The sequence below is a fragment of the Sinohyriopsis cumingii genome, chromosome 9, assembly GCF_028554795.1.
Source record: "Sinohyriopsis cumingii isolate HCF-2022 chromosome 9, ASM2855479v2, whole genome shotgun sequence".
Classification (NCBI taxonomy): domain Eukaryota; kingdom Metazoa; phylum Mollusca; class Bivalvia; order Unionida; family Unionidae; genus Sinohyriopsis; species Sinohyriopsis cumingii.
The window spans coordinates 27892175-27909816 of NC_142969.1; the positions used below are offsets into that span (position 1 = coordinate 27892175).

Sequence of the window (17642 nt, forward strand, 5' to 3'; positions counted from 1 at the left end):
GAAAGCAATGATTACAAACAAATCTGCCCTAAACATATGTAAAATTCGGACAAATATTTTCATGTTAACACAATAGAAAGTCACACGATGAAAGAAGATATTATCAGGTACTATGCATCAGTTATAGCATTGTACTTTCTGGAATCATATGAGACGTTCATAATTCGAATGGTACACATATAACGTTTACAGAATTAAAACATTTCACGCAAAGAAAATATAACAATTATGCAAGAAAATACGTTTATTAAAGTTAAACATGTGTTGACGATGTTTAGCTTTACGGCACATACGACGAAGTGCGACGACATAAATGCATATACAAAGAATTATTTGAACAGGAACAATATGGTTTCTAGTTGCAAACTTGAAAAGACAGATTTGACAAGATAGTTTAGTACATAAAATGTCATGTTGTGATAAATATCCCTGGCATACAATACACAATTCTTTTATAGACTCGGGATAATGTTAGTATCATTCATGGTTCCTTTCTTATACTTGAAGAATGACGGTCTAACGACTTATTGCGATTTCACTTCTGATTTTGATTCCTGTCTTCCGTTGAACACAGATTACTGTCAACTATGAACCGCTTTCGATTGTAACTCTCATGTAACGCGCATCGACCTTTCCATACACTCTATGCTACTCCTATTTAGTCGCTTCGCTTATATCATTAAAATAAGTAATAGCTAAACATATATTCATTTATACTGGGACTACATACGTATATTCATTTATATTGAGAATAATGAGAGGCGGATGCCAAGGTGAATGTTAACTTAAGAAACATGCGAGTTATTTGCGTTTACTCTGACAAAGTCATCTAGCAAATAAACATGCAATTAATCATGTTGAAATCATTTACTTTATGAATTCTAAAGGAAAGAAACGATATCTTCCAATTGTACCGACTTGTCCGCCCGTTTTCTTATAACATACAAATAATGGAAAAGTCTGACACTTACAAAGACACATTGGTACGTTATGATGATCTCTGCTTACTTCTGATTTCTCATTAGTCTTTTAATATAACTGTGGTATTGAAGAGCATGGTCTGACAAGTAAGTTGAGTAACTGTGAAGCACGGAATGCCACCCAGTTAAGCTGTGTGTGTTATATTTAATATATTACACCAATCTCTTATGTAAACGACCAAATGTGGGGCTATGAACATTTTTGGGAATGGTAAATAATGCAAATTTTCCCCTCAATTCTCTTGCAATCTGTAAAGCCTTAAAATACCAGAAGTCTACAATTACCTATATTTATTTTCTAACAGTTCTAAATGCACAGAAAATATGTACCTAAACGTATTTTTTATTTGTCTTCATTGGTATGTTTATATAAATAAATGTATTCTTCCTTTTTCCCATACACCATAGAGTCGTTTACCATTTTACGAGTTTTGACTTGTTATTTATTTTGTATGTTAGTTAATTACATAAAATTATCACGTATAAATATAATAAAATATCTGACTGAACTTATATCATGCTTTTTCTTATTATTTACATCTGATTAATTGTAATCTGTATTAAGTGTAATTTCGTAAATCCGTGAATCAATTTAAGTTTATTTGAAGAATACCTACATACCTACCTACCTACCTACCTGCGTGCGTGCGTGCGTACGTACGTACGTACATGCATGTATGCATACATACATACATACATACATACATACATACATACATTTACACAAGTACAACTCTACTGCACAGAAGAAGAAAAGATATTGGCTTGGATGAGGACATATCATTAGATAGACATGAAGATGGATGGATGGATGGATGGTAACTTCATACATTTAAATATATGACAACGCCTCCCACCGGGTCTTTGATATTTGTAGTCAATGCGATAATGCAATTGAAATGAATTAATCTGAATGTTAAGAAACTATCTGGGATGGTTGTAAGTAAATGGAAGCATTTTTTGTAACAATCAAGATTTTTCTCGTATGCACTAGAAATTTCACATTCAGTTTCATTCTTCCTCACTTTTACAGGATGAATGAAGTACTTAAACCATTCTTGGTTTAATAACAACAAAAATCTCTTAAGAGGGACACGCTTATTATTTGGGATTTTTTGTAAAAATAGTGTTAAATAGGTATTCAAAATTATACGACAAACGGCTTAACGAATTAAATCGTGACCAGATACATTTTTCTTTCCCCTAGTTTCAATGATGGTTATAGATAAACAACGCAGGATGACTGCGATAATAATTGAGCACATACCACTCCAAGGCAATTGTTCCAAGCAAATTTGGCTAATTCTCAAAAGAATGGACAAGTACTCCGAAGAATAAGATTTGCGAATGTTTGGCATAATGCGTGTTCGATTGCAAGCGCAAATATGTGACGAGGTCACAAAATCCAAACATTTTTGTAGCATAAATAGTTTGAGTATAATTTCACAGAATCTTACTTTCCTGATACTTGTTTATGTATATATTTAAATACTGCTATTAGCTTGGCATTCCTTCATATTGCATTTAGTCCACCCGTTGTTAAACTACAACAACAAACGGACATACACAAGCGCGTGACTTAACCAATAAGACAAGATCTCGGGTGTATTACTCGTTCCTTATAGCAACTATAATCTCTATTTCGATCAGAGAATTCTGAAGACTCGTTGCGATGTACTTGACAATTTTTAATGTTGTGTGAGGTCGGGTAGAATACTGAATATAAGTAATTCTAGAGACCGCACCTTATATCACAATAAACGCTAACTACGTCATACCTTTTCCACCCTGTATATCGCATGGAACGTGATATCTATCGTTTTATACGATTTAAAAAGTGCGGCCATATTTGTATCATGTGACATGTCGACATTATTGGATTGATATCGCGAGCACTCTGAACTGTATGAACGGTATTTGTACAAAATGTGGTGCAAATGTTACATACTTTGCACAAGTATTTAAGTTATCAGTGAATGGCTGTGTAATTTTTTTGGTGAAGAGAATACCCTAAAGTTTCCTTATTATGAAAATATTGGATTTTCCTGCATACCTTTGTGTGGTTTGTTCGTTAACCAAGGCAGTATTAGGCTGCCGACACTAACTATTGTAAACGTGATCAGGACGACGTCATTTACGTCAACATGACGAGATAGTTCTATTGTAAAAGGGATCAGGATAACGTCATTTACGTCAACATGACGAGATAGTTCTATTGTAAACATGATCAGGACGACGTCATTTACGCCAACATGACGAGATAATTATATTGCAAAAGGGATCAGTACAACGTCATTTACGTTAACATGATGAGATAGTTCTATTGTAAAAGGGATCAGGACGACGTCATACACGTCAACATGACGAGATAGTTCTACTGTAAAAGTAATCCAGACGACTTCATTTACATTTACAATACTAGTTACTGATTGTAGTTTGTATATACGACTGCGTAGACATGACGAAAAATAAATATGCCTCATTTGGTGTATTGTGGCAATGTCAACGCGTTGCAATCTTTAATTCGTGTTGGCATAACAGACGTCGTTTTGATCTCGTATTTAATTGCAATATCTCATCGTGACGATTGCAGATTAACAGTGCAATAGATATACATTATAAAATTGTCGTCAAAAGTAACTGTTAAACTTTCAATCCTACCAGATAGAATAAGTAATAGGTACCTTCAAATGTTTCCGATTGAACAATTCTTTAGTTTGCTCGTGATAATATCACGGAATTATGTGTTTTTGTGAATATTTAAATAAATATACAAATGAAGCAATCAGATATGTAATGAATGAAAACATATTTACATTATTTGATCATTAAAATTATGTTCAATTCACCCGCGAAGACGAAAAAATATTAGGGTAAACAAGAATTATATGTGTTTTAGCACTAGTATGTAGGGAAACAAGGTCATAGGCGGTTAAAATACTTGTCAGAACTATAGGCGATGAAAACACTTGTAAGTAGGAAAGAAAAAGAAATTTAAGTCTCTAAACACTTGTCTTTAGGGTAAACAAGAACTAACTGTGGTTAAAGAAAATCACTTGTAGGTAGGGAAAACATGAACCATACGCGATGAAAACAAACGAGAAAACAAGAATTATAGTGATTTAAACCGTTATATGAAGGGGAGGCAAGAACTTTAGGTGATAAAACACTTGTAAGTAATCATCCTAGAACTATACCTGTTGACAAAACACGTGTACGTGAAGCAAACACGATAGGTGATAGAAACACTTGTGAATACGAAAAACTATAACCTTAGCTGATGAAAACACTTAAAACTTGGAAAGACAAGAACCAAGTACGGAATATAAGAAATACAGGTGATGGAAACACTTGTAAGCAGATAAACATAAACTAAAAGTGATGAGAACACTTTGATGCGAAAAGCAAGAATTATAGGTGATGAAAATGAGTTGTATCATTACAAACATTTAGGACTGAGCTTACCGATATAGGTCAAAGCCGTCCATACCCCATGATTTTATTTTGAATAACTCGAGTGCAGTTGACACTCATGAGCCCGCGAGAACCTACCGCGATTGTAAGCCTCTAGCGAAGTTAATACAGAGATGAGGCAGTTAGGTCACTGTCTCAAATGTCTGCATAATGTACGTTTACAAATGTCTGCATAATGTACGTTTACAAATGTCTGTATAATTCACGTTTACAAATGTCTGTATAATTCACGTTTACAAATGTCTGCATAATTCACGTTTACAAATGTCTGTATAATTCACGTTTACAAATGTCTGCATAATTCACGTTTACAAATGTCTGTATAATTCACGTTTACAAATGTCTGTATAATTCACGTTTACAAATGTCTGCATAATTCGCGTTTACAAATGTCTGCAAAATGCACATTGCAATTTGTATTATTGTCGATATTACAATTGTATTATTGTCGATATTACAATTGTATTATTGTCAATATTACAATTGTATTATTGTTGATATTACAATTGTATTAGTGTCGATATTACAATTGTATTAGTGTCGATATTACAATTGTATTATTGTCTGGTTCAATGATCACATGATGCTATAATAAGTTATTGCGGATCGTGTCAGTCAGTGCGAGTAACCTGTCAAACACTGTGGACAACAAATGTGCGTGATGATTCGTCTATGTTTAATGTAAATGTTGCTGACGCAAAAAACCGTCACGAGTACAAGTGCAGATGTAAATAGCGACGAACAAGTTTACCTGTAAAGGGCATTGCTACATGTGGTCAGCGTACTGATACGAGAACTTATTAATCAGTTTAATAGTGAGCCTTTGAACACAATTTCAAATTAACGTTGTTGTAGTGGATCCTATGCGACAGTGCGCCGTACAAGTTCGGAGCAGACAGTTATCAATGAGAAGATGTTAATGCGTTCGTGATAAATCATTAATGAATAATGGATCTTAAACAATTTTTGCGCAACACAAGTGATCCATGAATATTACATAATTACAATAATATCAATTTGCTATTATGCTCGTCGGCACAACAACAAATAAAGCAATACTGTTAAATTGAAAACTATTCTTGTTCGGCGCTGACAAAATGTGATATGCATTGAGAAAATCCCACAGACAAGGCATCGGTGATTTACAATTACCACAACAGTTGTGCACACATATTACAAACGTAGCTTTAACTTGTTTGTCATTCGATGTTAATCAGTCTGCCAGCATGTTTATCAGTGTTTTGACCTGACTATGGCATATCTGTAGCAACTTTGCGGATTCACGAGTGTAACTTACACTCGTGTGAACGAGTCTACATTTACTCTCGTGTAATTAAACGTAAAGTCGTAGATAAATAAGGCTTCGACCGGATATTGGTAAGCACTGTCTAAAACGCCTATAACGATACTACTTAACACTTGTCGGTAGGGAGAGGAGGAACTACAGGGGATTAGACTTGTAGTTACTCTAGTTTATGAAAAGTATTGTAGGTATGGGTAAAAGAATAATAGGTGACAAAACACTTGCAGGTAGAGGAGACGAGATGTCTTTAGAACTAAAGATAATTAAAAAGAACGTGTAAGTAGTGAAAGCAAGAACGTAAGGTGATGAACACATTTGTAAGTATATACAACAAGAACTATTGCCGACGAAAACCCTTTTAGTCATGGAAAAAAGAACTAGGCTAAGAAAGCACCCATATGTAGGGAAAACAAGAAGTATTGGTGAGGACCAAAAAATTGCAAGTAGGGACAAGAGGAATTTTAGGTGACGAAAACACTTGTAAGTATGGAAAGCAAGAAATGTATGCGATGAATCCACGTGTAAGTAGGAAAGCAATGACTACAGGTGATGCAACACTTGCAAGAAGGAAAAGCATGAATTTGTAGGTTATGAAACACACGCTTAAGTATGGAACACAGGGACTACAAGTAGGGAACACAAGGGATCACAAGGACTACAAGTAGGGAACACAAGGGATCACAAGGACTACAAGTAGGGAACACAAGGGATCACAAGGACTACAAGTAGGGAACACAAGGGATCACAAGGACTACAAGTAGGGAACACAAGGGATCACAAGGACTACAAGTAGGGAACACAAGGGATCACAAGGACTACAAGTAGGGGACATAAGGGCTACAAGTAGGGAACACAAAGATTACAAGTGTTGAAAGCATTTGTAAGTAGGAAAACGGGTATTTTAGGTGATGAAACCACGTGCAAATACTGTAAACAAGGACTACATGTTATGAAAACACTTGTAAGTGCAGAAAAGAAGAACTCTAGGTGAAAAAGCACTTGCAACCCTGTCATCTATATGAATCTTTCTATACTATGTTATCAAATTCACGTATAGTGTTATTAATATGTAATTATTTACTTATGATAGGTAGTAGGAAAAAGATAACGTTGTTTCTTCCCCATAATAATTTGCATAAGAAATGACATAAATAAGCCAAAACATTAAAGAATGTTATGTACTTTAATACTGTAATTTATATTTTAATAAGAGCATTTTTCTTCGAAGATGGGGGAGTCATACTAACTCTCATCAATATATCTTTATAATGATAATATGTCAATGGTGTAAAACAATTAAACCATCATGTACTTAAGTGTGTGATTTTCTGATAACTTTGATCTAGTTTTTGTACAGAGTCTTTTAAGTTACAGAATTTCTCTACAAGGTAAAACCTAAAAGCTTATTTAAAATAAATTTCAAAGTTTTACTTAAATTATTGCAAAATTTTCAGGAACATTTTATTGGATACGTTCAATGAAATGTAGTGTACATAAGTGTCCACATTAATGTGTAATTGTTTACATCTGTTGTAACTGTTTTTTCTTCTGGTCGAAAGTAAAATCGGAGATTTTCTGCTGTAAATGAATATGGTAGTATTTGTCGTGTCCCTTTTCTATCTTTCAGTCTTTCTCATGTCATTCAGTTTTTATATTATTCTTGGAAATAAAACTAAGCCTTGCGGAGAAAAGATAAATTTGTGTCTATTTAGGTTCTCTAAAACGTTTATGAGTAAGGAAAATGCATGACACAATATTGCCTGATTTATTTCGAAAATAGATTTATGGTGATCCTTTATAAAACGGAACCTTATTACTTTGTCCACTTAATTTTGTTTTTCATACCCCTTATACATATATTACAAATATACCTTTTTTCATAGAAAGTTATTATTGTTTTCACATAGGCACTAGTTTAATGGCATAGAAAATGTACATACACTAAAGCCATGCTGTAATCTGTTTCAATTCATCGCTTAGAAAATGTCGGCAAAACAAACAAGATAAACGGATGGTGTTTTTATATTGTATATGTGTGATTCTACTGGATCTGTTGAGTGGGATGAAACTACTCCAGAGATTCAAACATAATTCAAATTTAGTGAGCGATATATCTTTGTTTCGACATACAGACTATAAGATTCACGCCAGCCTATGGAAATTTATATGAGAGAGTATCTTAAATTTATTTTATGTTTATATTTTATCTATCAATCATCGGACATTCCGATTTCTTGATATACAGTGTCGTTTCAAAGGCCTGCGGACATACTTCACATCTGGTTAATCTACCAGAATTATAAGCCTGAGTAAATTATATCTGATAAATGACACACCTGATCAGTTTCCTTTTGTTTCCAGCTTCAAACAAGCAGGGACAAATTGCTAAGTACAGGTTAGACAGAGTACTACCTAATACATCATCAACTGATAAAAAAAAACAATAGAATCTTTGGAATTTTACCTGTAGGAAGGAATTATCTTTAATGCATTACAAAACAACCCATACGTACACGTACACAAACGTAAACACAAACACACACGCACACACACACACAGAAAAACACGTATACACACCTAAACATAAATTTGGGATTGGAACCAGTCGAATAAACTAACTATTAATCAAAATGATAATCATCTAGAGATACAAGAAAAAAGGGTAGAAAAAAGAAGAATTTGGAAGGAAACAGTGGACAACATTTCTACTTTCTTTTCTAATTTTCTTTGAATGAAAATTATCTTAGTTCTTGATTTAATAACTACACTAAACATAAATCAGTTCAAATTTGACAATGTTAGGGACATACCTGTTGGTCTTTAGTGAAGCTTAAATTTGTCGAACTAAGGTAAGGTAAAGAAAAAATAGTTTAGAAAATAGTACACGGTGCATCCATATCAGTTATTGAGGTTTATGGCGAAGACTAAGGATTGCTCCAATGCCGGGCCACGGTGATTCAGTCTCTATCGTGCCGGATTTGTAACTGAACAGGCGCAAGTTCGACCCATACCTTCAAATCTTTCCAGGTCGTCTGCCGTTTTGTGCTCATAAGCACGAATGGTCTTGGCACCAAGCAACCTTCATATGCTGTTGTACAATAATATATATATATATATATATATATATATATATATATATATATATATATATATATATATATATATATATATATATATATATATATATATAGAGAGAGAGAGAGAGAGAGAGAGAGAGAGAGAGAGAGAGAGAGAGATAGATAGATAGATAGATAGATGCTATCATATACTTCTATGACAGTTTTTTTCTTCTTCTTGTTCGTCTTCTTCGTCTCTGATATTAGAATTCGTTTTGCTTTTCATATTTTTAAAGAGAATATGCATACTGAAATGACACTCGCATGACATGAATATTTTAAATTTATCTTTCTTTGACAGTGGCGATAGTTAGGTAAAGATGTCTTTGTCAGCAGGGTCTTCTGGTTATTCAAAGTCATGATGTGAACTTTTCACATCAAATTACAATTTTATACATGATTAATATATCTGATCCTCCCATTTTAAATTAGATTGCAAGATATCTCGTCTGAATTTCCACTCAATGAGATTTCCACAGATATGGACAGAATAAATATAAAGATGATGAAGTCGTTTTCCTTGACCAGAACACAATATAACAAATAAAACACTATTTATCGTTTTATCTTAATAAATTCTGAGGTGCATCTTTGTGAAATATTAGCCAATCGGAACGATTGCTCTCTTAAAGCGCGGGCCTATGACAATAAATCAGACCGGTTGACATAATTACCTCTTGATATCGATGATAATTATTTGATAACAGAGATGTACCTCCACTTGCTGTATCCTCATTTTGTATTGTAACGAAACTGGGTATCAGATGGTTTAGAAAACCAACAATTGCTATCAATCACACTGATCAAATAATACGATATAAAGAGCTTTCCACATTTATATCTCTCTTTTTTAATGCCCATCTGCAGCCGATGATAACGCAGATGAGATTTAATGGAACAGCTTTTAAATTAGTCTATCAAAAGGTCAAATGTCATGTAATTTGATTTTCTATTACAGTAAATGCCTGACTGAATGCGTTGAAGCCGTGATAATTCAGGATAGATTTGCTATCATTTGTATAGCGTGATTTATATAAAGGTATATATTTTGCACCTTTGCCCAAGAGATTTTTCAGGTTTATAGAATGATATAAAAATCAATTAACCTAACAGGTGCGTTAAAACAGATAGAAAAGAAGAATTCATCACAAAGTTTTGTCAAAAATTTGGCAAAAAGAGTAAGATTAGATTCACGATTTGCAATAAAACAAATTACAAAATATCATCTACATTACACTCTTAGCTATGACCACCATTTTGACAAGGGCAGTGTTTGCGCAGAAGCGCAACCATGCTTTCAAATGTTCACAGTTTATGTTCATTTGTCGTGAAAGAATTTTGGATACCATTACGTATAGAAACGCATGAATTTCAATACAAGAACCAAAACACAGAGAATATAGTTCCTGGGGAAATAGGACATATCTACAAAAATATATTTGACGAGACTGCAAACAAAAAGCATTGGCATCAGTGCTGATATAGATCTCACATATTCTTCATCAATGCTCCTTTAAAACTTATAAATTTACAGAATGTTTTGCATTCTTGTCATCTTGGCAACTTACAACATTTCTTACATTCTTCTTAACGTAGTTCTGAGAAAATTTCTTACATTCTTGTTATATAACTTAATAAATTGAGATACATAGAACTAATTCGTATGCTTACTAGACAAAGAGGTTCGTATAATTGCAAAGGCTCCCTACTGATACCGCGCACTACACTCTTGTCAATTCTTGCAAGTACTTTTTTATATAAATTATATACTTTTCACCATGCCGGAGTGTGAATTATAAATGAAAGTAGTGATGCCATTTAAATGTCAAACTACCCGTCTATCTTATTTCTTAGGAAAATAGCTATAGTGAAGAAGGCTGACACTTACAGAGACAACTCGGTATTTGATATACATATCTTCTTACACTTGACCCGTCCATCTGTCAGCTTTCGAGGAATGCCCTTACACTGTGTCATTTTTGTGGGTTTCTTGTTGTCGTCGTTGGTTTGATAATGAATAAATTTAAACTAGACTGACCTCGTTGAAAGGAGAAATGATCCTGGTAGAAAGGAAAGACAATCTTATGAAGGAAAGTTTGTTACACATATATGTATGCAGTTATGTAGTTATGTATGTAGTTATGTATGTATGTATGTATATGTATGTATGTATGTATGTATGTATGTATGTATGTATGTATGTATGTATGTATGTATGTATGTATGTATGTATGTATTACCATCATTTTGTCTTAGTTTGCAAACTGTCTGTGTTATAATTATAATCATTATGTCTTATAGTACAGTCTTTCTGTCGTATGTTACAATCCTCCCGGCTAATATTACAGTGTGTCTGTCCTACATTACAATCTTTGTCTTACGTTTCAGTCATTTTGTCTTATATTACAATACGTCTGTCTTACATTACAGTTATTCTGTCTTATATTACAATACGTCTGTCTTACATTACAGTTATTCTGTCTTATATTACAATCAGTCTTTCTTATATTATAATCTGTAACATTACAATAATTATGTCTTATATTAAATAATATATATGTCTTACATTACAATTTGTATGTCTTATATTACAATATGTCTATGTAATATTACAATCTGTCTGTGTAATATTTCAATCTGTCTGTGTAATATTACAATCTGTCTGTGTAATAGTACAATCGGTCTGTGTAATATTACAATATGTCTGCGTAATATTACAATCTTTCGCTTGGAATTTAAGCATCGTACAATGACAACAATCTTTCCAAATTTGTTTATTTATTCAGTAAATCTTCAATTATGTTAAATTTGGCATGTTAGATGTTTTTTAACCTGTTCTTTCGATTAGAAGAATAAAAAATTAATATTACATCTTGAATACTACAGAGATTATTAGAAAGATGGTTAGATGAAATGATAGATGGAAAGAACATATTTAGAAAAGGTATCTATTTCATCCATTTCTACCACTTAATGTTTCATTTCTGCTGACATCATTTCTACAATCATACTAAAAGAACGGTTCCAGATCGTGACATAACTGGAATTCTTATAAACATTGCTATTTAAAGGGGAATGACATAACGAAGCTGAACACATTCATCATTAACTATAATACACTTTCACAAATGATCAGGGGAACTGCTAGAACCGTATATACTCACTTATAAGACGAGTATAAATGTAAACGGCAAAGACCCAGATCTGGCGTCGCATAATGCGGCTGCAGTCTGTACATCACTAAAATAAACAAATTAGACTCCGATCTGCATGCTCATTATGTTACGGCAGATCAGGATCGTTGATGTTTGCAGTTGACTCGATTTCTAAGCGAGTATAGACGGTATTTTCCATGCGCTCCATGCATTGATTCATTTACAATAAGCCAAACTGAATAAAGTGATCAAGCATTCTGCTATTCATTTGAGTTTGTAAAAAAAAGAAATAACATTAAACTGAATACTTGTCTGGATTCTTGATAAGAGCTTGGAAGATATGCATGTTATTCGAGTAATGGAGTCTATTAATTAGTTTCACACGAGGGTACGCCTCCCGTGGTTAACGTTCATTTGTCCGGCATACTCGCGCACTCGGAGCGCATATAAACATTTCAACCTTTCACTCGAAAGACATTGAACTTCACAGTCAAGCGTTGAATAAGATAATGACTGCGTAAGAGACCGTCAACTTTAGCAGTTAATTGCGTTTCCTACACGTTCACACGCTGAGCGCCTGTCTATATTAGCGAAATAAATTATGTGGTCATTTAGACTATAACTCAGTATAATGTAACGGAAATGGAAGCCACTTCCAATCAAAGACATTCTTCAGTCTTCGAGTATGAACGATGATTTTAGATGTATGTCGTACACTTGCTGTGATTCTAATTAGTAGATTTTAATTCACGGTGGTTGTTCAGAAGTCTTGAATTTTTTTTCACGGCTAGTTTATCAGTTTTCCATGCATTTTCGAAAATGCTTATAATTTGTAATCATAATAACAGTACAGAGCATGGGCTGCCTTAATCATAGCTGCATGGACTCCAGTGTTGATGAAAATTTAATTAGTGAGCGTAAATCTCAAAGTATAATAAATATTTCTTGAAACGAAGATCTTCGGATACTAAGTAATTTCTATATATTTGCTAAAATTGATCTCTGGTATAATCTATCTAACTGAAACAACATTTCATTCTTATTGTCATCGTATATTTTTCCGTCTCATTTCCCATTTCAGTCTTTTCGCTTGGGAAATCTCGGTAGCTATGTTGGTAGAGCGTCATACTCGCAATCCAGGGGTCGCAGGTTCGATATCCATTCAAGCTAGTCTTGGTCGGCCGTAACCGTGGATAAAAAAACATAGCTCCCATTTCCTGTTACGATGCTACCAGAAATGTATTAATAGTCTGGTTAAATCAAATAAGCATCTACTACTTCCTTGTGTCTTCTGACGAGTCTGCCATGTTAACTGTATGAAGCCATCTAGGTGTGGTGTCCAGTTACCTATTACTCTTCTGTTTACTGCACGCCCGTTTGCAATAAATAAACTATTTTCAGCAGATACTGAAATGTTTAAAATTATCTTTTTTGAAAATACTGCTAAGGAATGAAAACACCGATAAATGTGTTGTAAATACTCAGTTAAATATTTATGTATAATGGTTTGTCATCATTCTCAGTTTAATAGGAGCTTCAAACGCTTGTTCCATGTATTTATACAATGTAGATCACGGAGCTTATATATCTTTATGTAAGACTATTTCACCTTTGCATTTTTCTAATTGTTAGTTATAATAAAATAATTGCATTCATTAGCTTTCGATGGAATTTATCTTAACTATAGAAGTAAATCACCAAGATTGTATTGAGAAGAGTCTTGATTATATGTTCTTAGATAAAGACAGGCATTTGTTGTGCTAGTAAATTCAACTTTCTGACTCAACTATTGTTATAGTAAGGGCGTTCTTCATCAGCTGATTTAAAAGTAGCAGAACCTTACCAAGTCCTAGCGATGGAGTTCCAAATTGTAAGTTTAATGTTTGTGTGAATTTCCAGTTGTTTTGAATTTTCGTGGTCGTAGGAAAGAGAATGTATTACGACTAGTCATGCAGAATCATTTGAGAGATTGGTGCTTGAGTTTCTAAGTTTGCCTATACATATTTCATTCTCTCTCATACATAAATACATACATACATACATACATACATACATACATACATACATACATACGTACGTACGTACGTACGTACGTGCGTGCGTGCGTGCATGCTCGCGTGCGTGCGTACTACGTACGTACATACATATATACATACATACATACATACATACATACATACATACGTACGTACGTACGTATGTACGTAGGTACGTACGGTGGGGATCTACCAGTAATGTTTCAAATGAGGGACTCGACCTTGACTTTGATATATGAATGAATGATAGCGTAATTGTAACACACGGAAATACTTTGATATTTTGAACAATATTTGTTTTACTTTAAAGTTTAATTTATCTTCATTAAATTTAGTGTTTATACAGCAACTCGGAGTTTTAAGCGAACTTGCATTCTAAATTATTGCTCAGAACGATATGAAGAGCAGGCTCATGCAGCAAACAAACTGTCATTTAATGACTTCGAATGGTTGCCCCATAGCAGCTCTTTTAACCCGAGTATTCCACTCCAAATATAGAAAACAACTAATGGAAGACGTTTCTAACACATTTTTCAACTTTATGGTAAAGAAAGATCTTTATTTATTTGTATTCAAGGAAGACTTTTCATTGAGTCCAATGATAACATATATAATCCGTCAACATGAAACCTTATACTACATACGCAATATAGGAATTTGTATTATTTTGTTTCGGTGTATCTGAACGAATTATTACAGGTGTTAATCACAGTCTGTTGAGAAAACAAGTTGAAAGGTCACACAGATTTACCAGAAATAGGACAAATCATGAGCACTATGTACCAAAACAAGAAAAAACAATTCGCACAGATTGCTACTAGGCCAGCAGATTACGGGCAGTGGTTCCAACGTGCGGTCAGGTTGTGATACTGTGACGCAGTAAGCTGACAAATTTCTTCCTCTAAAAATCATCGTAGTCACAAAAAATTTCGCTGAGAAATATCTGCATGCTGAGTGCATTTAGACCTATTTTATTGCAATTACACATATAGGGTTGGAACCACAAGTTCTACCAATTTAGTTTTTGTCCTCCTCTCTGGTCACTTTCAGTAATTACAAAGATATATTGCATTAAATCAAAACTTAACATAAGTGTTGATAAACAACGATTCTAAACATTATGACAGACTAAATACAGCAAAGGCATACTCTAACTTTCTGAGATATTATAGGAATCAATATTTCATGAACCAAGGCTGATCAATACATTCTCACCGATCCTTATTTCTACTACAAAAATGATAATCACTACTATCAAGTAACATTTTAATCACTTTAAAATGTTTTCTGTTAGTCACTAGACGTGGCAGTTGAATATGGTCCTTATCGTCAACGTCGTTGCCCATGACCATGCATGTCTACTGTATTGAATGGTACGAAGTTCACGTCTTTATTGCGTTGTAACAACAATGAAAACTGTACACAAACATTTAATATTATAATTGTTGCCTCAAATAGCACAAAGTTCTGGAAGGAATTTACAAAATCATTTCCAAAACGGTAGCGAATCCAAAAGGAAGATTAGAGGGCTATGCAAGCCGCGTGAAGTTTCTATACGAGATCGAATGCATACTCTTATGAACAGCTTGCAGTAAGTTTTGTAGAATGGCGTAGACAAAAACGTCTTTGTCTAATACAAATTATTATGCATCGTTGAGTGACGTCTTAATGAGTACGTGACGTAACAGCGGAAATAAACTACGTCATCGCATCATCTTCCTCTTTTACTGTGACAGTAGAATGGTTGTATAGTCCCTGTGCCATCAAAGACAAAGCAAGTCCATTTCGAGCTCCAGTACTTTTCTTGATTTTAGCTCGTTTATTTTGGAACCAGATTTTAATCTGGGCCTCAGTAAGACTGAGTTTTACTGCCAAGTCTCTCCTACGCTGTTCTGTGAGGTACTGACAAGCATCGAATTCTGACTTTAATTTGAGCAGCTGATCGTTTGTGAATGCCGTCCTTGGTCTCTTATCCTCTTGTTTCTTTTCTTTTCTTCTCACTTTCCTCGAACGTGGTCCTGAAATAAATGAACAAGGACGAATGAAATAAAACTTATTTTGATTAATAATCAATTATTTTAAACAAATGATTTTTTAAATTAAAAATTGTACTATTTACTGGCGATTTGGGGAATGCTTGTTAAAAACAAGTTTTCATGGATGTGAAAGTTAATACAATAGCAAATAAACGTACTTGTCTTTTTCTTCTTGATGACAGATCAATGAAATATAATCGATAGTAATAATTTCAGTTAATATTTATTCCGACTCGACTTATACACCATCATAGCTTCTAACTTCAATCGTGCAACATTGCACAGTTTCTTATGAATATCATAATATCGGCCTAAATGTTCAATACATTAAAAACTAAATATACCTCGATTGCAATGCAAATTTTGACAATATCCACTGTTTAACATTGTTCTTACTTCATCTCGAAATAGTGTACGTTTGCCTGTGTGTATTTTCTTGTTTACGTTTTAGTTCATGTTGTCTCAGAAGTATAAAAAGCTCTAAGCGATCATCGTCTTAAGGAAATATACAAGTTTCCTTGCAATTTCATATTCTATGATTTTCACGCAAAGATACGATTTCTTTTCAATTGTATAAGTCACATTATTCCTGTGTGCAAGGCCATAGAGAGTGATCACGGACCCGGGGGTAAGAAACACCCGGGCCTCTCCTAGTTCTTGTTCAAACAAAAAATTTATTTTATAAAATTAAAAAGTGTTGTTCAGCCTGAGCCCCATTACGGACCCGGAACTCGGGGATATATCCCCGGTTGTCCCCTCCCCTTGTCGGCCCTGCCTGTGTGTTAAGTCTTGTGAACGTGCAAATATTTCGCAGCCACTTGAAAATGCCGTTTCCAGATACTATATCGTTTCGCAGCGATTGGGTGTGATTTTCCTGCGAAAAGAAATAGCTCTCAAGAAAAGTAGGTTACGATGAGTTAGATGAATAGTATGATACCAGTCTAAATACAGAGTAGGTTTGATCATCTGAGGCATTGCGAACTTGTATTGAATTTACCTAAAGCTTACAAAAATAAAACGTTATTCGTATAATGTTAAACTTTTAATTCTGTGGTGTCTTGATAAAAAATAGTAAATATTTAAACTTTAATGTAAATTTCTATTGAAAATGTATTCTAATCGGACGATACGGATTTTAACACGGAGTAAAGGTCATTGACACAGCTATTTAACTACCTGAAAATAGTTGAGATTCGAAAATGTACAACATTACATTCACTGCTGTTAAATTGGTAACGTTGATCAACTTTGTAAATCGGAGCAAAGATGATGCATACAGATTTTATCCATACATATTTTATATGGCAGGCAAATGGCAAGTACAGATCATCGTCGCCCTATTATGCGTATATTGATTAGCCCTTATGGTCTCTTTGAAGAAATCATTTGGTTATACCTTAGAACGTATGCTTATCCATCAAGTAGAATTATGTTGGCATCGTATGTACCTGGGATACAACACAGTGAAGCTAGAACTGCTGGCCGAAGGTATCTGTGTTACTTTACAAAATGTTTAGTTCGTAAAGGTCCTTTATTTAGTTC

The 17642-nt window shown here is 33.9% G+C and overlaps 1 protein-coding gene across 1 annotated transcript in view; it reads right to left on the reverse strand.

Annotated features, from left to right (window-relative positions):
* Positions 1-14599: 14599 nt before the first annotated feature.
* LOC149791451 (homeobox protein engrailed-2a-like) overlaps positions 14600-17642 on the reverse strand; it is an 11888-nt gene continuing 8845 nt past the window's right edge. The window contains exon 2 of the mRNA XM_089969990.1: positions 14600-16082. Within this exon, the coding sequence (XP_089826116.1) occupies positions 15763-16082 (320 nt within the window). The 3' untranslated portion in view covers positions 14600-15762. The remainder of the gene's footprint in view (positions 16083-17642) is intronic.